Source organism: Anser cygnoides, chromosome 4 (genome assembly GCF_040182565.1).
Source record: "Anser cygnoides isolate HZ-2024a breed goose chromosome 4, Taihu_goose_T2T_genome, whole genome shotgun sequence".
Lineage (NCBI taxonomy): Eukaryota > Metazoa > Chordata > Aves > Anseriformes > Anatidae > Anser > Anser cygnoides.
Window position 1 is genome coordinate 31,841,891 of NC_089876.1, and position 23,284 is coordinate 31,865,174.

Genomic DNA, 23,284 nt, shown 5'->3' on the forward strand with positions numbered 1-23,284 from the left:
ACCCTGCAGGAATTTGGGGCACAAGTGGAGGTTAATGTCAACTTCCAGGGAGGCAACAGCATCACCTTTTATTGGATGAAAATTCTTCTGTTTCAGTGAATTGATCTCACTTCTTCATGTCTTCATTCTTATATGAATAGCCATTCCAACGAATATTTTCCATGCTGGCCTGTTTACTCAGTGCCTACTGAAACCACGAGATTTTGTGCCTACCTGGTTGCATTTCAACCCTTGTGTTAGAGAGGTTGATGCCTTGCCTTTCATGTTGTTGCTTGGTGGCCTGCTGTGATTAAATTGCATGCTTTTGTTTCTTCCACTGCCAGCTTTGGTCTGTTGTATGTAGACAGTTTCCTGAGCCTGAGAATCTATAGTGCACCTACTCCAAGAAGCAGAACAGAGTTAGGGGCCATGCTAGTTCTGGAGGCACACACTGTTAGGGGAGGGTGGAGACAAATGCAGTCTTAAGGCAATGGAAGCACTAAGAGGTTATAGTAGGAGCCCAGCAGATGACAATATACTGTCAGCTCTTGCCTTTGGGTTTGATTTTTGGTTAGGATTTCCTCAGCTCCCCACAGCATTTTATCCCAGCTATTGACTTCCATGTAGCTGTTGATAAAGTATGTGCAAGAAGTAGGCATCTCTTGAGTTGTATGTTCTGGAATCTGCAAAGAAATACAAGAAAGTGAAAGCAAGAGGGAAAAGAAATAGAAATGAAGTGAGCTAGGCAAACTGTTGTTCTAAACACAACTTGTAGCCACACTGGACAAGCAGTGGAGTGCCAATGGGTGCTGAAATTGTGACCTTGAGAGAGCTACGTGTCATGAAACCTTCAAGGTAGTGGAAGCAGTTGTTCGGCACAAACGTGGAAAGGAAATCACAGGGATTAGCTTACCATCCGAGGGAGGACTTTATGTGTTATAAAATGTAGTGAACACAAAAATTCTGTGGATTGAAAGAGAAATTATATAGATCTTAGTCATTTGGTATTTTGTTTACCTTTTCTACCACCTGACTTCACTTAATTGTTCTCTATAGAGCAGTATATTTTGATTCAGTACAAGACTGAGAATATTCTTGTTCTTTCCTTAGATCGTGATACCTTTCTTCAGCCTCTTGATCAAAGATATTTACTTCCTCAATGAGGGCTGTGCCAATCGTCTTCCAAATGGTCACGTCAATTTTGAAGTAAGTAGAGCAGTGTGGCACTGAATGGGGTATTTATATAGCCTCAGCCCCTTTAGCAGAAGGCTGAAGGCGGACCACGATTCAGCTTCCACTGGATTCTAGGAAAGCAAAAGTAGACTGTAATTTGAATATATCTGTTACTTCTCACAGGAGCTGAGAGGTAGTCAGGAAAATGCAGTTTTGCTGAAGTTGGAGTGTTTATAGAAACCTATTCAACAGTCACAGTTTTTAGTGGGGAAAGTCAGAACTTCTTCGCAGTGCTCAAATTCATCTAAACATTTCAGTTCACATGTTTATTATGCCTAACCAAAAATCATCCAATTTAGTATTTTGGGTCTTCTTTTCAAATTCCAAATGTAAAAGTTAAGTCCATCCTTTGTCAAGATACACATGCAGTAATTTTGTGCATGACAGTTAGAGATTGTCTCTGAAGAAATGTGTGACAGAGCAGCAGTGAAGAAGTTCTGAGTCCCTTTCAGGAGTTCTTCTGCCTTTGAATTTACACTTCTTATCTGACAGTGTGGATTACCCAATCATTTGTTTTCTTGTGCTTTATGTTTTAAAGAAGCTTGGGTCACTCACACAAAATTACAGTAATTTCACTTCTTGTAATCAGCCTCAACTAGCCTGGTTCTAAAGTTAGACAATGTTTGTAGTCTGGAATGCCCTTTTTCACAAAGAAGCCAAGTGCTCTTGAGACATGTTAAACTTCTCTTGAAAGAGCTTGTCAATGAGTGACATCAACACACTACATGGGGAATTCTTATTTTTGGCATAAACTTCCAGCAAGAAAAATGAGTGTTTCAGATCGATTAACTTAAAAAATGGAACATCTGGATTTCAAAATGTCAGTATGAATCATCTGGAGACTTGATGTGAAAATTACTAAATGCTTCACTGTGAAACAGGCAAACAATAAGCATCATCAAACTTTAAAGTTAGGCATAGAACTATTATCTGCTCCTTGAAAAGAAATTGAGTGCAAATCATGATCTACTATTTATATTCATGATTAACAACAATTTCAACATGGTGGAGGAGTGGGAAGTCATCCCAGGTTGAAGTAGAAACACAAAAGTTAGAAGCTGAGTTGTTCAGTCATGTTCAGTATTAGTTTAAAAGCTGGGAAGTTCCCAAGCCTTGGGCTTGAAACCTAGGGCTCTCTCTCTCTTTCAAAAATGTTCAGGTAATTAGTACTCTCCAATATAGCATCTGTTTTGTTTCTTGTTCTACTCTGGCAGAAATTTTGGGAATTAGCAAAACAAGTCAGTGAATTTATGACATGGAAACAAGTGGAGTGTCCATTTGAAAGGGATCGGAAGATTCTGCAGTATTTGCTCACCATCCCAGTCTTCAGTGATGATGGTAAGGAGCTCTGGACTTTGTGCAGGTCAGGTGTCACTGACTATTGCTTGTCTCTGTCCATGTTAACTCATTGCTTCTTCCCAGTAAAAAAAAGACTGACCCGAAACATCTTTGTCTGGGAAGTTAAAAAATGCTTCTCCCTTACAAATGAGAGGGAAAATAAGATTTTTCACATGATGTGCATGTGGCCTAGGAAAATCAACTTTGTCCTTCTTCTCTAAAATGGAATGAAAAAAAAATGATTTGGATATGTGGTCCCTGTAAATATCATCTGAAGTGTATATATATATATGGACTTTCAGGACACTTAAAAGGGTGCTGCTTGAGAAAGAAAACTGGGACTTGGCTGGTTTCTTGTAAAGCACCATTGCCCTGGGCTCAGTTTTTCCTTCTGAATGCTTTCTTCCACTCTCATGCTTTTCAGTTTCCAATAGTTGTTTTTCCCCTTCAGGGTAGTCTTTGTTCTCATACACTTTTTGTTAGTATTGTCTGTATGTAATTATAAGCAAAATGCTGTACTTTCTAATGGGAATCTGGAGTCCTCATCTGAGGGATGGATAATATAAGTCTGCTTCAATTAACTCCCATCCATTTTCCAGGGAGAGCACACTTAAAAATGCCAGTAGGTTTAACATATTGTATTTGCTTGTGATTGCAGCACTTTACTTGGCTTCTTATGAGAGCGAAAGTCCTGAGAATCACATTGAAAAGGACAGATGGAAGACTTTGAGGTTTGTGTCAAAGGTTACTCGCATCAATAAATAAAGAGAATAGGATATGGAGCTAGCATCAAACAGTTAAAACCAAATGGCGTGCTGTATGTTTCAACAGATGGGGCACAGCATCTGTACAAATCCCGCTTTCACTCTGGGACTCTTAGAAAAATGAGCACAGTCTTTATCTGTAGCCCTCTCAAGCCTTCTTTCCCTTAGGGGATTGGAATTAAAATAAGTAATTGTGTATATTAATTTCTTACGTTATTCAGTGTAGGAAAAACACATTCTAAACTTCAAAGAAATCTGTACTTCCTCACAAGTACTATAGAGCATTCTGGTTTCAAGCAGACATTTCTGGAGCCACTCCATCCCTTTCTGCACCTAGGTTTTCAGAGAGGTTTGCACAATGATCATTCTGCGTCAAATGTATTCATGAAACCAGGTAATGATTTAGAGTCCAGTGTGGGAAAAAGGAATTGCAGCAAATTCTGGCTTTCCTTTCACTGCTGGCTGAACATAGCCTAGTCAATTCTTTCATTTTATTAATTATGGAAAGATACAGGAACTATTACAGCACTGGTTTAGCTTCTGCTTTGCCAATTAACTTAAAAAAAAAAAAATAAGGTGAATTTATGGCGACAGAGAAAACTCATCAGGTACCTAGATGGAGACTTAGAATTAAATAGGTATAGATCTGTGTTTTCACCCATAAGACACACCTCCATGTCAGTTTTTAAACTACCACTATCCCAAGGAACTGACCATTAGGCAGTTGTTCTTGTCACTGTTTCTGGCAGCTGGTGCGATAACACCTGGAGGCACCCATGAATATAACGCCCCAGTTCTCCTGATACACTCTGGGAGGCAGCTGTGCACTACAACCATGGTGTTTTTTCCTGGGATATCATGAGGGGATGTAAGAGTTACATTTGACTAGTCCCAGTGAATTTGGGGAGGGGAGGAAAAAGGAGAATTACAATCAGTGCATGGTCACTCTGGCCCAGTGCATCCCACACAGAGGCGAGATGGACAGAGAAAGACTTGGGGATAGATCTGTGGTAATGCTGACCTCAGTTCCACGGGATCCTTATCTGAGTCACTCCAAAGCTATCTGAGAAGATGTACATAATGGTTGTCTTCTTTACATTTACCTCTTTGTTTCAGGTCAACGCTTCTGGGCAGAGTCTAATACACGAGATGGCTGCTGTTTCTGCTGTTGCTACATTTTGTGGCTCATCAAGGGGCATGGCGTGGTTTATTTCTTTGTGTACTGAGCAGCGTTCAAGGTGATGAAAACTGCAGTCAGTTGAAATACCTTGTCAACAAAGATGAGACAAGTTAACTCAAGAACAAACAGGCAGCTTCTCACATCAGACAGATGAAATTAAATCACAGCCCACTCTTGGCTTAACTATTGATTGAAGACAGCGCTGTCAGAACCCTTTGAAGAGCTCAGATGCCGCCTATGAATCATTTCACACCTGGATGAAGTATTTTTCCCCCTCCTTATGCTGGAGCTAGCTGCTACAAGGACTCTGCAGAGTTAATACTGGATTATGGAGGGGAAAAAATTACCATTCCGTTCAGTGAAATCCAGGTTTGCATCGAAGAACTTCATTCCTAATAAGCTGAATATAGCAGGAACTTGGCCTGACTGGGATTGCTAACAAGGGAAAGGACTGGACACAACGTATTGGCTGCTGGGGAGGGAGAGTTTCTCCCCGCCACTGTAATGGTGGCTATTTTTTTTCTTTTTCCATTATGTTTTTGAGTTGGCTGCTGGCAGGCAAACTCATTATTAAGTTATTTAAAAAAATATAAAGTAATAAAAATTAAGGCTGTGGTAGAAAACACACCTGGTAGAAAAATATAGTAGCTCTGTAGCTTGGACTATTTTACAACTTCTAGAGAGCTTTTTTTTCTTTCTTTCAGTTGTTTACAACTAACCACTACATGCTACAGACATTCTTATTTTTACTATGCTGTTTTGTTACTCTTATTTTCCATACTTGACCTTCTTATATTAGGTTGAACAAGCTGACTTTTCTAGAATGGTCTTTGAGAAACTGATGTACAAGCTATGTTAAAATATGAAAGTATGTTTTTAAATCATTTTTATAATAGCTTTTTTGAGAGGGTAACAATGGAGAACACAATCCAGTATGACAGAAATAGCAAGATGCCAAAAAGGAAAAGAAAAAAAAATGAATGAGGCTTCTTCTCAACTACATCTGTGAACAAACAGTCTCCCTTTGTTTGCTTTATGGATTATAGTTATGACTGTGAAGTAGTTCACTGTGTTACACACCTAATAAGTTTGTAGTAGCTCTGAATACTTAGCCACTCTATTTATCCTAGGAAGAACCTGATGAGGAAAAAAAGAAACTGTAGCTGTAGATCACCCTGGATGTGAAATCACTAAGCAAAGGCACATACTTGGAAAAACAGGTATTTGCAATTATCCTGCCACTGTTACTTAAAAAAAAAAAGAAAAGGCAAAGAAATAAGAATAAAGATATCTATTTGTTGCACTGTATTTCTTGAGTTTTCAGGTAAGCTGGTGTTTAATTTCTGACCATCCTTTTTCAGGCAAGTATTTAATTTCTGAGTTCTGTAAGAACATGCGGAAGTAGCCTTAATCAATAAGAATAATAAGAATACATACTGTCCTTAACTACTACCTGTTTGCTGGTACAAGGTACTGGAAATCAGTGAGTTACATATTCCGTGAGCTCCAGCTATGGGAGTGCCTCAAGCCCTGACACTGGAGAAGGATTCCTCTCCTCTTCTCCCATTCAGTGAGTTAGGGTGAAGGAGAAAGAAGAGACCAGCTCTTTGAAAGGAGACTTCGGCAGTTCACAGAATTGCATCCCAGCTTTTGTCAGGTGAGGGCTTTCCAACCTTTCCCTCTACAGCCCTCCCCATTGTTGAGGCTTGCAGGCAGGACTTAGTTGATGTACAGTGCTGACAAAAATGGTGTATTCCTCCTCTACATCTGAGAATAGGCTGATATCATCATAAGGTTCATAAATGAAAGTAGCTTCCATGACACAATATTTGCATCCTTATTACCCTTCTTTTTTACATTTTTATTTCTAAGGAAAGTCACAGTCTGTAGCAAAGGGTTAGATTACTTGTGAAAATAACTTAGCCACCTCGCTTCTGCACTGTAACACAGTTTGACTACACGCCTGGCTTAGAAATGGATTTGTTATTTATGTATTTGAATAGAGTCTTTGTAAATGAAAGAAGAAATAGCATTAAGCTGCCTCCCTCTAGCCTGTGGGCTCTGGGTGTTGTCTTGTGGGCCAGGTTCTTACAGAGAGGAGGCAGCACACAGCAACAGAGGAGGTGGCTGCTTCCTTGGCACAGTAGCTGGGCAGCAGGTGCAGGAGGCTGTGACTGGTGCTTGAAAGGAGAATGCAAATTTCTTAGCCCCAGGCAAGCCAGAGGCCGCTCCTTTAGGGGTTATAAACTAAGCATTTAATGTTAGAGTGATGCAGATCTCATCACACTCTGTACCCTCTCCTCCCACGTTCTGTGAACCTTCTGTTCTGGGTGTCCACTGTGAACATTGAGCTACTGCTAGGCTGTTGTTATGGGCTTGAAAACAGCTAGTAGCTTGTACCTGTAGCAAATGAGAGAGAAAATGACTTGTATGGCTAACCAGCTCCTAAAGGAAACACTGCAGACTCTGAAATGAGGAGTTACAAGAACTCAACTCTACAGGTTGAGTGTTCAGTCAGGACTTAACATCCCTGTTCAGAGCTGACAGATGCTTGGTACTTAATAGGGACAGAAGGAGCATCAAAGTTGGCCCTGTAAAAATAGCTCACACATGACCTCTACCTCTTTTTCCTTGTGGTGCAAGCAGAGACAAAAAATGAGGATCTTAAGGACCCCTATGAATCAACTTATTCAGAAGAGTCTAGATGTCCAGCTAAGCCCCCATTTTCTTTCTCCTACTTGGGTACAGTTTCATGCTATAATCATGAAAAAATAACTTGCATGCAATAACACGCAAAAGCCTGCTTAAAACTATTATCTCCAATGAAGCTGTACTTCCAAGTGATGTATTTTTTTTTCTCAGCCTTCCTAGGCTGTGTGGTCTTGACAGAGGGGAAACAGGTGCTTGATCTAGCAGTAAAATTTACTTTTATAGATAGGAAGCAAAATGTGATTCATCTTCCAAGGCTATTTGTGTTGGGAATTTTCCCTGGCACTTGGGGTGGTGGTCCCGGTATTAGTTTTGTGCAGTGAGACCCCTTGTGGGCTTACTGTGGTATTTCTGCCGGGGAAAAAAAAAAAAAAAGGAACAAGGCTTCCATAGTATGTCTGCTAGCTCCGTCAGCTCCTCTCTGTCTCTTCTTGGTCATGCTGGACAGATTTTTTCCAGGTACATAGGAGAGACAGCAGTGTGGAGAGAGAGGCTAACCCCTCAAAATTCATTCCCTCACAACTCCATCTGTCCTGCTCCTGCAGCTGCTGTCAGACAGATCCAGATGGTCCCGCTTCTACCAAGCAGCTGTACCCTAACCTACTTTTATGGTCATGAAGTCTTCTGTCATCAGCTGGTTTTCAGCTTGAAAACAAGGCTGGTAAGGATTTTCAAGGGAACCTGTCTATTTACGATGTTACTGTTGTTAGCCTGCTGCTAAACTGACACTGCAGACTCCACACTGATGGAATAGAAGGTCAGTGAGATGTGAAGTGTAAGCTTAGTGCCAGAAAGTACATTACTGATACCAGCAGATGCTCTACCATTACTCTGCTGTGCTGCATTAAGCTCTTCTGGAGTATGTTTATTTTCCCTTTGCTAGAAAGTTCTAGGTTTAGCACAGCCTCAAAAGATGTTTTGTTATAGGCCAAATACATACCTGTGGCATAGGATTTTCTGCTTTGCTACTGCTTCTCTCCCCTGGCCTATGAAGTCCAGAGGTTGGAAGAGAAGTTGTTCTTAGGACTGGTAGCTGCAATAGGAAGCAGCATCAGGAACCAGACCACTCCAGAGAGGGACACACCAAACAGAGCATCCATCTTGGTGTTACAGCAGGATGCTTTCGTAAACCCCAAAGTTTGGTCTTGCAGTCGAAAGCCAAGATGACATAGCCTTCCTTAGAAATTACCGTTTAAACTATAAAACAGCCCAGGACCTCCTAACAAAAAAGTATTTGGAAGGAAAAAAAAAAAAAAACAAAAACAAAAAACAAAAAACCTTGGCCTTTGAACTGCTTTTTTTTCCCTTTTTTTTTTTTTATGGCAAGTATAGCATTAAGATTCTGGATGCCTCACTGCTTTTCAATTTATTAATTTTTTTCCCCTGAGAGAAATTGCATGTATTGGGCAGAGCCTGTTTTCTCTTCATGTGTGCAACTGTGATAGAGGGCTTACTATTTCTCAAGGAAACAATAATGTTTTCTTGGCTGTCTTTCTGAGCTGAGCCATCTTCCACATTTATATTCCTGCCAACCTACTCAAAACTGAAAGTATGAAAGCAAGATAGGATAAAATGCAGCAAATAAAAAACTATGCATCTTTCTGATTTCAACGTCTATAGAAGAACTGTTTTAGTACTCTACTAAAACCTCTACTGTTTTAGTAGAGGTTGTAGAAAGTCAAAAACAATTAGGGCTGGGAGCAAGTCTGTTATTTCAGAGGGAGCAAGACTTTCCTTAGACCTCTTTCTAGTTTTAGTTTTCCTGGTCTACAAAAGAAGTCAGAGGAGGATCTATCCAGCAAGGGAAAAGATGATATGAAAGGAAATGAGTTCACATTTCCTGAGACGTTTAGTTAGAGACAGCGGTGTTGAATGGAAAAGCAAGCAAGCAGGCAAAGTTTGTGTTACGATAGTTGGTTTGACTATTGAACTTCATTTGGACTATGTCGAACTTTGGGCTTGCTGACACAGAACGTCCGTTTGTAACCAGAAATGCTGTAGCAACTCTTGTTGCAAAGGGAATCAGAGAATTGCTGCATCTGTTAAACTAGGCAAAGTGATCTATTGCTTAAAAGGAAATAATGTGAAGTTCTAGCCAGAGGGGTCTAATAATAAAACAGTAAAAGATAATATGAAATCAGAGCAATTAGTAAGGAATATACTTACCAGTATGGATAGGTGATAGTTTAGAAAGTTAGCATGTGAAACAAGTAAAGAATACATCTATTGAGATGCTTTTTCCCCAACATCATGTTTCACCAGTGCTGCTAGCATAACGAACTCCTCTGATGTAACCAAGGGAGAATGTTAGGATTTCCCCTTCATTTTGCTTGAGCAAATCTGTTGCTTTTTTGTATGCATTTCTGTATGGCAGTGCAATCAGGTCTAGAGAAAATAGCAAATGGTGTCCCTCGATCCCCATGTAAGCCAGTTTGATAATCAACAGAGCTGATACTCAGAAGCCATTTGCCCCGCACTTAAAAAAAATAAAAAATAAAAAATTCATGGTACTACATGTTCTCAATCAACATTGCAGAGAACAGATGTTATCTGAATTCTGAGGGCTGAGCATTAAAGAAATCTGATCTGTAAATCTCTGTTTTTGGTGCAAATGTCAGTCAGCTGTAAACACTGGAAGCTAAGGGAAAGGAGAAAGCGAGATGTGTAGTGTACCATGCTGTGACTTTATGCTGTGCTTATAATGTGTCATCTACATTCTTCTCTGATAAGGCAGCATTAAATTGTTTATTGAGAAATTATATTTAATTTCTCTGAAAGAAAAGTGATTCACAAGTGAAGGTATGTTACTGAGCTTTACTTATTGCACTATCTGTGGTTTTGGGGTGGCAGAGTAGAAGAAGCCAATATTTTCTTCTAAGTGCACTATCTGTGGTTTTGGGGTGGCAGAGTAGAAGAAGCCAATATTTTCTTCTAAGTTCCTTTTCAATTTTCACGGTGTTTATAGTCCTGTGCACTGCAAAAAATAATCCCTTTACTGCTCAAATCAAAAGTCTAGCTTGTATACCACAATATTGGGAGTGAATGCAGTCAGGGTTCTTTCCAGTGAGTGCATTTTAGGATCTCTCTACCAACTATTTTGTTCACCGTAGCTATCAGAGCTTGTAATTTCCACTATTCTTCAGAAAAACAGAGTGATTCTCCCATAGTTACATGACTCTTGGAGCAATACCTCTGAGAAATACTCTACCTATCATACTGCTAACGATAAACTGCAATTGGAGTCCAAACTTCAGCACATCAAACATAAGCAGAAAGCAAATTTCTCTGCAGAGCTGCTCCTTCGAACTCACTGAACAAGAGGTAAAAGGCTATGCCATATTTGCAGGGTACCTGGCATGTAACAGGGCAGGAACTTTGAAAGTTAACTCAATTTAAATGCGAGTTGAAAACAGACGCATCACTGTGTGCCACTCCTGCGAACTGTGGTGGTGTGCAGTACAAATGGCACAAGCAAAAGGCCAGTTTCGGGATGCGTGCCAGGGGACACAGGCACTCCCAGCTGGGAATGTTCAGGCTGAGAGCCAAAGCAGCTCAGCCGTGCTGCAAGGGATGCACCAGGGCAGATCCCTGGCTCTGGATGTCCAAGGGCCTGGGCCGTGCCTGGGCCTCGCCTGCCGCAGCCGCCTCAGAGAAGCGCACCAAGGTGGCCCTGGCCCCAGGACTGCCCGCAGGGAGGGCTGGCAGCAGAGCCCTGCCCTGCACATGGGTGCAGGCACCTGCGTGGTGAGTGTCTGTGGCCCTGGTGGAGAAGCACTGGTCGGGAGTCGCTCACTTTGGCGAGCAGCTGAGAAATGCAGGGCTTTCCATGATCTGAGCCCGGTGCTACAGGCTGGTTGAGAACCATCCTGTCAGGGACATCTCGTGTGGAGAGGGGGCAGATCGGCAACCCAAAACATCTCGAGCATAAAGAATGTGTGAGGGATTTCCTGCCTCAGGAATTCCCTTATCACCTCATCTGTGTTACCACGTGGCACTTAGCTGACTGGCATGTGGCTCACTAGCATGTTTCAGTGTGTATTTTAAAGTGCATGTGTAGAAATAGTTTTATTTGGGGGTTACAGAGCTCCTGTTGCCTAATTATTTATGCATATCTGTCCTAGGCCTTTGGTATTTGAAAGCCTTTTCCTAGCACATGCTTGGGTCTGTAGAACACATGCTTTAGCTCCTCCTGCCTTCTTGTCTGCGCTGTGATTTTCTTCATAGGTCATATGGCAATTTCTGTTTGCCCATCTCAATCTAGCCTGATATCTGCAGTGCGATGGTGAAGCCCTTGAGTTGGAACAGAGAAAGAGGGGAGGGAAACCAGCTTGCTTTTTTTGTCTCACTGTGTTAGACCTCAGAACAAGCTGCAGTTAATCCAATCACCCCGTGTGTTACTAAACATGGGCTGGGACTGGGGTGTTGTCAGAAACACAGCTGGGAAGGGACATGGGGAAAGGTCTGTGACAGCACCGGGGCCAAACCAGACAGCCCCACCTGGCTGCTTTGCCTGTGGTGGTGGCAGCAATGAGAAAAGCAGGACGATGCAGCAGGATCTCCTCTCCCCAGCCAGGCGGCTGGGCCAGCCTGTCCTGCATGGCTGTGGCTGCTTTTGTAGCTCCAGGGATGAGGATGGAGAACCAGGAGCTGGTGACGTGCCTCTGCTGGTGGACAGGGCAGCAGCAGAGCCTGGCTCTGCAGGGCTGTGTCCTGGGAAGGCTGCTGGGGCTCTTATATCCACCAGGCTCCTCAGTCCCAGCTCGCTTCCTCCCTGGGCCTGGAGAGCTCTGCCCAGCTGGTGTAAATGGCTGTGAATGTTGGCACAGGCTCTCCTTGGAGGGAGGCTGTTAGCTGCCCCAGCACTGGTTTCCCACAGGTTGCTCTTCAGCAGCTGACACTGGGGGGAGGATTGTGGCCAAGGGGAGAATCCAAGCCTGGTCCTGGCCTGCGCGTCCTGTTGTAGGAGGGGTGCAGAGGTGCAGGACTGCCCCGCAGGGCGCAGACTACAGTCAGCAATGTGACAGCTGGTACAGTGCCAGAGAAAGGCTCTTGTACAAGCAGCCATGGCTCCTAGGTGTGCCATGTCCAGTGACTGGGGCAGGACAATGCTGCTTTGTCTCAGATGGCACCATTGTTGTTGATGTAACTGAGTGATAATGATAGCGATAATAATTTGGAACCTACCAATTTTTATATGAACATTTTGAACTGCTGAAGGTACTCCTGCCTTAGTGTGTATAATCCAGATAATTCAGTATAATCCAGATAATCTCAGGAGCTGAATGCTTTCACTGACCTGTGTCAACCACTGTCAAAAAAGCTGTGGTGGAAACACTATCAAGAAGTGGTAGCACCTATCAAAGGGCTTTAGTAAATGGCTGAGGATTATTTTAAGGGTTGAACTGTTTCCTTTTTCCTAGAGGGATGATCAGATTCATCTTCAGAAAAAGAGAATGTCACAATCTCTGAGGCTGGTCAGATTTACTGCATAACTCTTGGTAAGTCACTCAAACCCTGACACGCACCTCTAGAACCTGATCCTGATGCTGTCAGTGATTGGGGAGCAAATGAAGGGTATGGCTGCTGGACATTGGCCTCAGTATAACCTTTTGCACCAAATGGCTGATTTTTCGAGGTCATGACAAATTAATTATGAGTCCTCTGAGGTTCCATGATTACGCACTAAAGTAGGTTCTAGCCAATGCACACAGTAGCAAAGCAGAAGTAATCTTGGCAGTCTTTGTTCCTACCCAAAACAAAAGAACAAAGAAAACACTAAGCTGATATTTTTAGTGCAGGATAATCCTTACACATACTTCTCCCCATCTTTGACATGTCATAGGTAAAACTGTTTGCAGCAGAAGTTTCTTTGCGGCTCCCATTCCCCGCTACCCCGTTCCCTCTGCAGCTGGGTTCTGCCAGCTCCTGAGCACAGTGCAGAGCTGACTGTGCAAGGGGACACCCTCCTGCAGGGTCTGGGGGTGGAGGAAGGGCTCCCCAACCTCTCCAGCTCAGTGCACAGCTGTGGTTCTTGTGCTTTAGTTGGGCCTGGTAATGCCTGGGCAGAGCTGCAGGACCTGTTTGGGTGTGTGGGCAGGGACTGGCTGCACCACTCTTTTGGGAGGGCTCACGGATGCGATTAACACAGCTGCTCCAGAGATCATGCCTCAACAGTCCTGGGTGTAAAGTCTTCCTCTCCAGTGACTGGTTAACAAAGATTTTGGTAGGGATTTTCTTTTTGTGCACTTTTGGCTGAGGGCAAGGACCTCACTGGTGAGAGAGGGCTGGGAGTGTTTGAACAGTGGGGAAAGGCACCAGCAGTTATTTTATTTCTTGGTTTTGTGTGACACCCTAGACAATGTGAATCTATCTTGGCATACAAGGCTCTTTTACCTGAAGAGCCAAACATAAATGTAATTTAAACTAATCCAAAATGGTGATCTCTAGAGCAAGCGGGTAATCCCAACATCTAGCTGCTCTTTGTCTATTTGTAGTATCTGGCAGTATCTGTCAATTTTGACTCAGCAGGTTGTAAAATTACAGGGAGAAAAAAAGACTCATGCCCTGGTTGTTTTAGTTTCTTAAATTTTGCATTTTACCTTGTCCCCGTCTCCAGAATATCTGAACATTTTACAGTGGCACCAAATAGGTTGTAGTGTCCTAGCTGAATTGCTGATTTTTTTTAGATTTAGTCCAATTACAAAGTAGCTGTTTAAATGTAAAAGCTCAGATATACGCGACTGTCTAGGAAATAGGCTCAGTAAAGTTTATGATGATGTTTAATTCTCATTGGATTTGTACCACAGCCTCAGGCAGTTTCCTGGAAAAGATCCACCTTTCAGGGCATGTGAACTTTTTCCTCCCAAAAGCACCTCTGTTGTACAGAAAGGTAAAAAAAACCTGTGTCTTCATCATGAAGTTATCATTCATAATGATTTGCTAGCAAGTTAAATGTTCCCAGCCTACTATTAGAACTAAATTGTATGTCTCTTCAAATATCTTAGGAAGCAGTTTATTTTATGTAAATTAAACAGCATAAGTCCTGGCAAAATTGAGTGCATTAGCAAAGGAGATAGTATCACACAATGTACCACTGAGAATTCAGAGGCACTGAAATATCATTCATAGCTAAATTGGCTTCTTTTGCAGACGGCTACGAAGTGTAACGGACGACATAAATGCAGCTTTAAATCTTAGCTAAGCCTGACAGAGAAAAGAAATTAGTTCTTTTTATGATAAGCAATGCTGATAATGCACATGACAGAACAATTCTGAATTGGAGCCTGAGCATACACTAGCCCTGACACATCAAACTGTCTGGCATCAGATCACACTGTCTCCCCTGTAGCATCTGTTTGGGCCTGAGTTGAAGCTCTGAGGACTACTAACAGGGTGAATGAGAGCATTGCAGCACAACTCTCAGCCCCCCAGGCAGCACAGTGGTTAGAGGAGGACGGAGAGCAGGTGAGAAGTCTGGTTTGCTTCTCTTCCCATGTGAGCAATTCTGGGAACCCAGTATGCTCTGGCTTCCCGCACAGCTTTCCTCCATTACCAGTGAGAAATACAGCTTGCAAAGGCTCTCACCAAAGGCCAAGCTTGAACTGTCTGCTACAACCATTTATGTAGCAGGCCAAGGTTGCACCCTAGGCTCCCCAGTCATTTATTTTCTTATCTATTGTACTCATGGATAGTAGGGAGAAGGGTCACACACAACATTGCCAAGACATGGTGGTCTGGCTGCTAACTCCTGATCTGGACTGGTCTGAACACGGGATGGCTATCAGTGAATCCCACCTCTCTTCAGACAGGCTGTTTTGAGATGTGTTGTAGTAGTGTAGTGAAGCTGCTGTTCTGTGCTAACTAGCCCTGTGGCCCTGGGTGTAAAGGTGCTTCCTCAAACAGCTCCAATGCTTTTCTGTCCCATTACGTTCATCTACTTTGGAAGGCCTAGTCACCCCCCATTTGGTCTGCTGGCAAAGATGCTCTTTTATCTTATATTTCTGAATTTGTTCTCGGTGAAGCAATTGCTTCGAATCTTGTGACCCATATAAATTATTATAGCACTGAGTAGATCACGAAGCTCATCTCTTGTCCACTTTCCCCCTCACCTAATGAAGAATAACAGGTTTTCACTTAACTTCAACAGACTGGCAGAGGTATCTGACGTTTTTAGACTTTCTCTGTCCTTACTTTCTTCATCTGTGAGGCTATCAGGCCTACATATCCTTCTAAGTCTGGCTCCTGGAAATTTTGGGAAGCTTCCCCATTAAAAAGGCAGATCTCTAACTCTTTCCCATGCAGGTCACTGTCATTAACGTGTAAATCCTGCAAAAGGAAACAGACCCCTTTGTGGTCAGGAGTTTTATTCAAGGGCTTCACTTTCTAATTTTTTTTACTAAAAATAAAATGAAGAATTGGGTAAGAAATGCGTAGCAGCTGAAGACTGCATTTTTTTGTGTCAAACATTTTGACTTTTTTTTCTTTATTTTCTTTGTATTTGCATCCTTATTTTACTGATTCAAGAACTGCAGGTTTCTTTATCAGTAATTTTAGCTTTCACCGGCTCAGTCAGGAGTGCCCCTCAGCAAGGCACTTGGACAGTGGTCATCCACATATCCATCAGCAGACAGACTCGAGCTTGTTCTGCCCCTCCAGCTGGCTGAACACTAGTCAGACAAGCATGTCACCTCTGTGCTATGCTCTGATATTTGAGCCCACAATCTCAAAGCATCCCGCCAGTTCAAGCACTATGCTTTTCCAGTTACACGTCCTCAGGAGTGGAGTTTACTCACATCCCTGAGCCCAGCTCTGACTGCAGGCACGACCTGCTCCCAGCTCCCCACAACTGCTGCGCAGGTATGATCCTTAGAATGGGCAAGTAGGGCCCAGGGGAGGACGCAAGCAGGACAGCTGGTAAGAGACCGGGGGCGTACTCCCCGTTTTGGGTAACAGCACTGGGGAGCCGAATGACTTGCCCAGGTGATAATGATTTGAACTAGTTCATGTTAGCGACAATGTATGGTAATACACATTGCATGGATTCAAATGAAAATAATCTATAATAAATCAATCATGTCGGATTTACTTATTAGATAATTTAAGTTAAACCATAATTTAAACACGCATCTCCCAAGCCTCAGTTTAGTGCTTCTACATTAATGACATCCGACAACTCATGTTAAATGGGCCTGGCTGGTTACATTGATGAAGCAGTTCTCAAATAGAACCACATCCCTGCTTCCTTCAGCCAGTACCCCGTCACTCTGCTCCTGTAGAGCTGTCAGTAAACCTACTCACACAAGGCTTGTGTGATAAAGGCAATACTCCACCAGCACGAGATGTCTTCCAGCAACTATGCTGCCTTTGGAAGAGTCCAGGTATCTTCTTGTTTAAATAAAGTAATTTCTGAAGAAAAATCCAATGATGATTCCTTGGATGAGGCCCGAAAGCAGTCACAGAATCACAGAATCATCTAGGTTGGAAGAGACCTCCAAGATCCCCTAGTCCAATCTCTGACCTAACACTAACAAGTCCTCCACTAAACCATATCACTAAGCTCTACGTCTAAACGTCTTTTAAAGACCTCCAGGGATGGTGACTCAACCACTTCCCTGGGCAGCCCATTTCAATGCCTAAATTTGCCTCAACAATGCCTTACTACATAAACAATGCCTTGTTTCTGTATTTTACAAGACTGGAAAGAACTGGGTATCTCCAGAGGGTGATTCATCTCATCGCTGGGATTGATGCCCCATTTAGCAGATGGAGCATGCAGTAGTCCTTAACCCTATAAAGTTCCCCCCGTGCATAGATTACTACTGCTATCAGTGGGAGAGCTTGAAGACCTTTCCAGATGCATCATACGTTGAAGGATCTGGGTCCTGTGTAAGTAGTACTTCTTTAGCATTTACTAAAACAAATTGATGTACCTCTTTTCTCCCTCCTCTTGCTAGGAATAATAGGCTCTATCTTACAAAAAAAAGTTCCACTTGCCAGGTTTCACTGCACAGCTAAAGTAAGGCTAGCAGAGCTAGCAAAACACTACAAATAACCAGTGGATATAGCGAAAACTGTTTGCACCTGTTCTCATTTATAACATAATCATTGCATTCACTTAGCCAAAACCAGACAATGCCAACAAAGAAAGAGATAAGCTTTTTTGTTCTTCTGTAATCACCTTTAGAGTGTATTATTTCCTTTTCTACCTGTCTCAGAGGCAATTCAGGAAGAGAAACCTAGCTGAAGAGAGACCAGGCTGACCAGTTGGCCCAACCTGAACACATAGATGTGACGTGGGAGCATAATGGAGAACCAATTACAGCCAAGTGGGCCCACAAAACTGCCAGGCATGCTGGGAGGGATCAAACTTATTACTGGGGCAGAAAATGCAGATTTGACTTATCTTGGGAAGCCATAATGCCAGCAGTATTTGTGGAATAATAAGGCAGAAACTGAGTGATGAAGCAGCACACGTGATGGGAGAGGTACATGTCTGGAGAAGCGTGGTGCAGCAGGTTGCATTGGCCCTCTGGGTTCCAACAATGCCGGCCGGCGCTTCAGGCTCACACCAGGCACAGCTATCATCATGGTGACTGGGAGGTTTCTGCTGGGAAAGAAAACTGGAGTAGCACCCTAGGAGGAATAAGCAAAGAGATCTGTCACTGTGGAATACCACTTGAGCTACACTCAGATACTGAAAGTCCTTTCAAAAACAAAATCATCCAAGAATGGGCTGAAGACAGTGGAGAAGAGTGGGTACATCATGTTCCCTATCACCTCCGGGCAGACAGAAGGATAGAATGGTACAACAGCTTGCTTAAAGCCATGCTTAAATCACCTGGAGGAAAGGAATCTCAGGGGTTGCACGCTTCACCTCCAGGAAACTGTGTGACTAATCAGCACAAAGCCAGGAAACCGTCATCATGAGTGCCGTCATTTTCTGCCCTGCAGAAAACCGTACACCCTGGATGAAAAAGTACCAGTCAGCTGCATGAACACTTGGACTGGGAGGTGAGTTTGTCTCTCTCCCCCTGCAGCTGTTGAAATACCTAAGGAGATCAAGTTCTAGCCTCTATTTCAACAGGGTAAATTTCCTTAGCATGTAAACCTGCTCTTGTTTCCTGGAGGAGCATATGCTTTGCATGACTATACTGGTTTTTGTGTGTATGTTTAGTCAGAGTGTATGTAATAAACGGCTGAAATGGGACCAGTTGTCAGCTAGATTATAAAATGTGTAAAACTGCCATTGCCTGAGAAGTGGGTCGGCTGCTCTCTCCTGAGGAGATAGAAACAGCAATTTCACAAAGTGTATATTTAAGCTAAAAATAGCTTTTTCTATTTGGTCACTAATTCCTATGGGAACCACTATTTCTGGGAGTGTTTAGTATATGTTCTATACTCACTGGAGCTATTTCTTGTGTCCTGGCTTGACCAGATCATGCTTTCTCTTAACACAGCGGGCAAAATCAAGGTACAGGAGCACTGATAAAGGAGAAGTAATAAATTTTGCTGTTTCAAATGTCCGAAGAAATAGATATAGATCCACAGAGATCTGCTCAACCGGATTATGTTTTGGAGAAAACAATGGAAATTACGGCATTTATATGAGACCCTTCTGAATTTCTAGGAACTGAGTACAAGGTAAATTTGAGACAACGTATGTCCCTTGCATGCTCATATGCTGTGTTTCTTATGTAGATGCACAACTATGAGCGTATTCTTTTAAAGAGCTATCAGTTCATCCCCATGGTCAAAAGATAGGTTTAGAAGTTATGTTCTTCTTTGGGAAATAGCTTACCTGTTATAAAGACTTGTTAAGGTTAACAACTTCAGTTACAGTTCTCAGATTAGGTTTCTTACATGTAAACTATGTAGGACTTCGTTCTAGTTCTGGCCATGAATTCCCAATGTTATTGTATTTACACTTTCCTGAAAATCTTGCTTCTTAGAAAACCTGGAGGTATTAGGAAGAAACAAGGGAAAAAAGTGAAACATGAAGAGATGAAAAGGCCCAGAAACATGTAATGAATTAAAGAGCAGCACAGATATCTTCTGGAGTAAGTGAGTTGATCAAGTGGAAGCCTTTGTGCTTTCCAGAGTTGACTTATTTCTTGTTTTCCATTTTAAACTGTCACGTTTTTGCCTTATATAGTCTACCCCGTTACTCCTGGTGGCAGATTAGTCTGGAGTGATGGAAAGCACTGAAGTAGCTCACCTGAAGCTGAGCACAGTAAAACAGGGTTTAACAGTCCAACCCAGATTTACAGCAGCCCATAGTAGTGTAGTGCTGTAATTAATGGGAGACAGCAGTGTCAGTGCTGTGTGAAAGTTCAGTGAAGTCTGACTGTAGCTGTGAGAAAATCCCATTTCTGTAGAAATATTCTGTGCTATAAATGTTTGTGGTGAGAAGGCGATAGACAGCGACGGTACTTGGGAGTGAAAAACCTCCCTTCCTTTGGTTTTCTAGCTTGATTCTGAAATGTGGCTGAATGTGTCTGTCATCTTCATATCTCACCCAGATGATGAAAACTGTGCAGAAAGCCTGCTGACTTCTGTCTATAGCATGAATTAACGAACTATAATTCTGTTCCAGGAAAAAGGATTCTGAGGAGGCTGAAGTGAGGGGAGCTGTGATGAGGCTGCAAGTTCAGAATTCATCCTTTTGTTTGCATGGGGTCTTAAACCCAAGCAAAATGACCTTATGGATGTTTATAAGTTAGCAGTAGGTGCAGAGAAGTCCCCAGAGTCCTCTAAATGTACCTGTTGCAATGATTATTAATTTAAACAACAGATATACGGTGAGCTTGCAGTGAAACTAAGGTATCGTGCATAGCTGTGGGACATCTGCAGCCCATCTTCTCCACCCTGAAGTCTATGGAAAGTGGCCTTTGCTTTTTCCTCTGTACAGCAGAGTCTGCACAGAAGTACGTGCAGAGCCCGTGCTGTTTCCCTGCTTTCATCAAAGCCGAAGGCAGAGCTCTCCAACAGGCTTTCACAGTTGAGGACCAGAGGCTGATGTGAAAGGATACTGGGGGAGAATGGTTTGCATCGGCAATGTGCTGTCTCATCTGATAGCTCAGCTTCTCTCTCACCCCTCTCTAGTACCTCTGATCTGCTTTGATATTTCTTTAGAGAAATGTCTAAAAGGATATTTCTCAGAGCAGCTTTCAGAGTTCAGAGTGGCAATTTATCAATTAAGAAGTAGATAATGCAGGTAGCACTAACTGAAATCAATCCCACGGAATGATCTGTTGTGACATTTACATGGTAAGTTTTCTGAAAAAGATAAGTTACATCAAGAAAAAGGTTGGAGCTGAAACCTTGCCATAAAATACACACACACACAAAAAATCTGTAAAAAAAAAAAATAAATCTAGTTGTTAATCTACACCCAGCCCCAGTTTGTTTGTGATTTTCAGCCACTGAGGCTTTGATGCTGCATATCAGAAACATGGGGAGAAAGGCAAATTCAAAAAGCAGTATTTTTACAATCAGTCAGACCCATTTCAGAGCACATTCTCAAGGCAGACATTGCTGCCTACGTCACCCAGTGCAGGTTGTAGAGATGTTTGCAAAATGCAGCTATAAGATGCTTACTGCCTTGTGCTGCTTTTCAAACAGGTTGAAGCTGAGAGCACTGTTCAATTATTCCGCATTTGCTGAACAGAGCATGGTTGGAAAACAAAGCAAAACTAAAAAAGCATAAATGCCCGATCTGGTAAAAATCTACTGCATTTTTTCATGCTATGATCTGTTTTCTTATGCCTCTGTGTGTGTACTACAATTTGCCGTTGGTTCTGAGCCATTTTTTTTTTTTATTGCAAATTTACTCTTTGCACATTGCTTAAGGGTTTGGCTGCACTATTGATGCTGTGTGTTGTGGGGATGCTGGAGTCAGCAAAGCAGAAAAGCTAATTTGTCCCTTGCACGTGGGGACCGTCTCCAGGTAGATCTGCGTGGTGCTGGCAGAGTTGTCTCCTTCTAAGGATAAGGAGAGAGTTTTATTTTCTGGGGCTGCTCATACATCCCCTTCTGTCAATATTACGTGAAGCCAAGTAAGTGAATATTTCTCAGCAGTGAGAAGATGCATTCCAGCTTACTGCTCTTGAGGAGAGTGTGTGAGAATTCCCAGAAGAGTTTGGTTCAATTACAAAGGTTGGAACTGAAACTAATGGTTTATTTAGCAGGGAACAGAGCATTTTTGCTAAGATGGTTCCATATGCATTCCAACGGGGGGCTTGGGCTCCTCAAACACCTTCTTTAAGTAAGATGTTGTACAATGAAATCCATTGCAATTGAGATTTATCCTGATTAATTGTCATGTTGCTTAGGAAGTTGTCCTCTAATAAAGCAGCTGTCCCTGTTGGCTCTGGACTTCCCTGTTCACAGAGCACTGTAGCTGACTTGGTGTTGTGCTTCTCGTAACCACAGTGATGCCAACAGCTTCATTTATGAAAGATCGGTTTTGCTTCCAGAAATATTTGAAGACAACAGTTAAATTCAGAAAAACAAAACATGAGAAATAACTCACAAACACTGAGAGTGGAGTGAGAATTGAAGAATCATAGTCAATCCTATGAAAATATCCTCGGTTTCTGGCAAAATCCTTAGCTATATCTCTTATGGTGTCTCTTCTGATGGAATTTAAAAAAGTATGTTTTTAGATGTTTGTAAATACTGTCATGTGGTTATCCAGAACTGCTTGATACACATTATAGAGGTGTCCTGACCAAATCAGCAGTTAAGATTCTTTGAACTCTATAATACAGTGATTCCTTTACAGAAGAATATGCTTATATTGTCAGAATGCTCAGGTGAGCTTTTGTTTTGGGTCCACGACTCTAAAAATGTTTCTGAAGAAGGTCGGTCACGTGAGTACCACAGGAGAAGCCTGCCTGGGAGTAGCTCACCTGCAGAAGCAGAGAGTAATTGTCATCTTGATTGGAAACTTAGTGGGCTTCACTCAGAGCATTGAAGAAATGCTCTCTGTTGATTCTTGAGTGCTTTCCCAGAATGAGGAATATTATACTGATCTGTGTTTTTTTATTATGATTTTTTGTTTGGTTTTCTTTTTGTTGTTGTTGTTTTTTTTTCTTTCTGCATTATCTGCATCCCCCCACCACCTTCTTCCTTTTGGATGGGCAAGTATATGTCTGCATGTTGCCTGTGGAGCAGAGCCACTCTTCCACCTGGTCAGGTAATTCATTAAATGTGCCTCAGTTTGCCTTGGGTGATGTGCAAAAAAGGGATAAAAATACAGATTATTGCAGATCCTAAAAGTGCCAGCAGCCACTGAAGATGCAATGGATGTGGTAATACTTTACAGAGGGTAAATCTTTCCCCCCTGTTTCATTGCAGGTATTGTTTGCTCTGCAGACTGAGTCCAGGCCAAAGCAGCCCCTGTCCCTCTCTGGGCATATGTGTGTTGGCAGAAGGAGCCCACGGTCTGGGGGTGCACAGCCAGCTGTCCCTCAACACCTGGGAGCAGCAGGTCCCCATAGCTTCAGGAGGGACAAAGATGAGCTGTGAGGTAGGGGGAGCAAGCAGGAGAACAAATCCTTGCTGCAAATACAGTTAGTTTTTCTACCCTTAAGCCAAGCGGTAAGATAAAAGACCCCGCTCAGCTACCCTTGTTCAAGAGGCATTTGGATAATGCCCTGAATATGCTTTAATTTCTGGTTATTTTTTAAGTGGTCTGGCAGTTGGACTCGATTTTTGTAGATCTCTTCCAACTGAACTATCCTATCCTATTCTATTCCTTACAGTTTTTCAGCTGCTGTCACCAACTCAAGCACCAGATGTCTGCACTGGAAAGAAAAATGAAATATAGCCTCCAGAAAAGCAGTTGGGAAAAGGAAAGGAGAACCAAGTGGCAGGGAGGGGAAGTGCAAAGGACCTCAAAGGGCCTGGAAAGTGAAGTTCGTCGAGTTCCAGATAGCCTTTGTGTAGGATGTGGTAGTGGCAGTACACATTTGGCATCAATATTAGGGGGTACTGTTCATGTTATTTACCCTGGCAGATGGAGCACTGTGCTCCCCCAGTCTTCAAGGTCTGGAGTTAACCTCCACCTCTGACCCTTGGG

General features: G+C 42.6%; 2 protein-coding genes across 13 annotated transcripts in view; both read left to right on the forward strand.

Annotated features, from left to right (window-relative positions):
- Window positions 1-5,802, forward strand: part of RASGEF1B (RasGEF domain family member 1B) — a 156,056-nt gene extending 150,254 nt beyond the window's left edge. For all 7 annotated transcript variants that reach the window (XM_013190589.3, XM_048074520.2, XM_048074519.2 and 4 more), the window contains 4 exons: window positions 1,090-1,185; window positions 2,427-2,550; window positions 3,209-3,281; window positions 4,431-5,802. In XM_013190589.3, coding sequence (XP_013046043.2) covers window positions 1,090-1,185; window positions 2,427-2,550; window positions 3,209-3,281; window positions 4,431-4,455 — 318 coding nt within the window. In that variant the 3' untranslated portion in view covers window positions 4,456-5,802. The remainder of the gene's footprint in view (window positions 1-1,089; window positions 1,186-2,426; window positions 2,551-3,208; window positions 3,282-4,430) is intronic.
- Window positions 5,803-5,934: 132 nt separating this feature from the next.
- Window positions 5,935-23,284, forward strand: part of PRKG2 (protein kinase cGMP-dependent 2) — a 55,683-nt gene continuing 38,333 nt past the window's right edge. For 2 of the 6 annotated variants that reach the window (XM_013190581.3, XM_066996600.1), the window contains exons 1-4: window positions 5,935-17,088; window positions 17,418-18,213; window positions 18,660-18,843; window positions 19,152-23,147. The gene's annotated coding sequence lies outside the window, so the exon portion shown is untranslated. The remainder of the gene's footprint in view (window positions 17,089-17,417; window positions 18,214-18,659; window positions 18,844-19,151; window positions 23,148-23,284) is intronic. The other 4 variants (XM_066996598.1, XM_066996599.1, XM_066996597.1 and 1 more) reach the window with 4 other exon arrangements.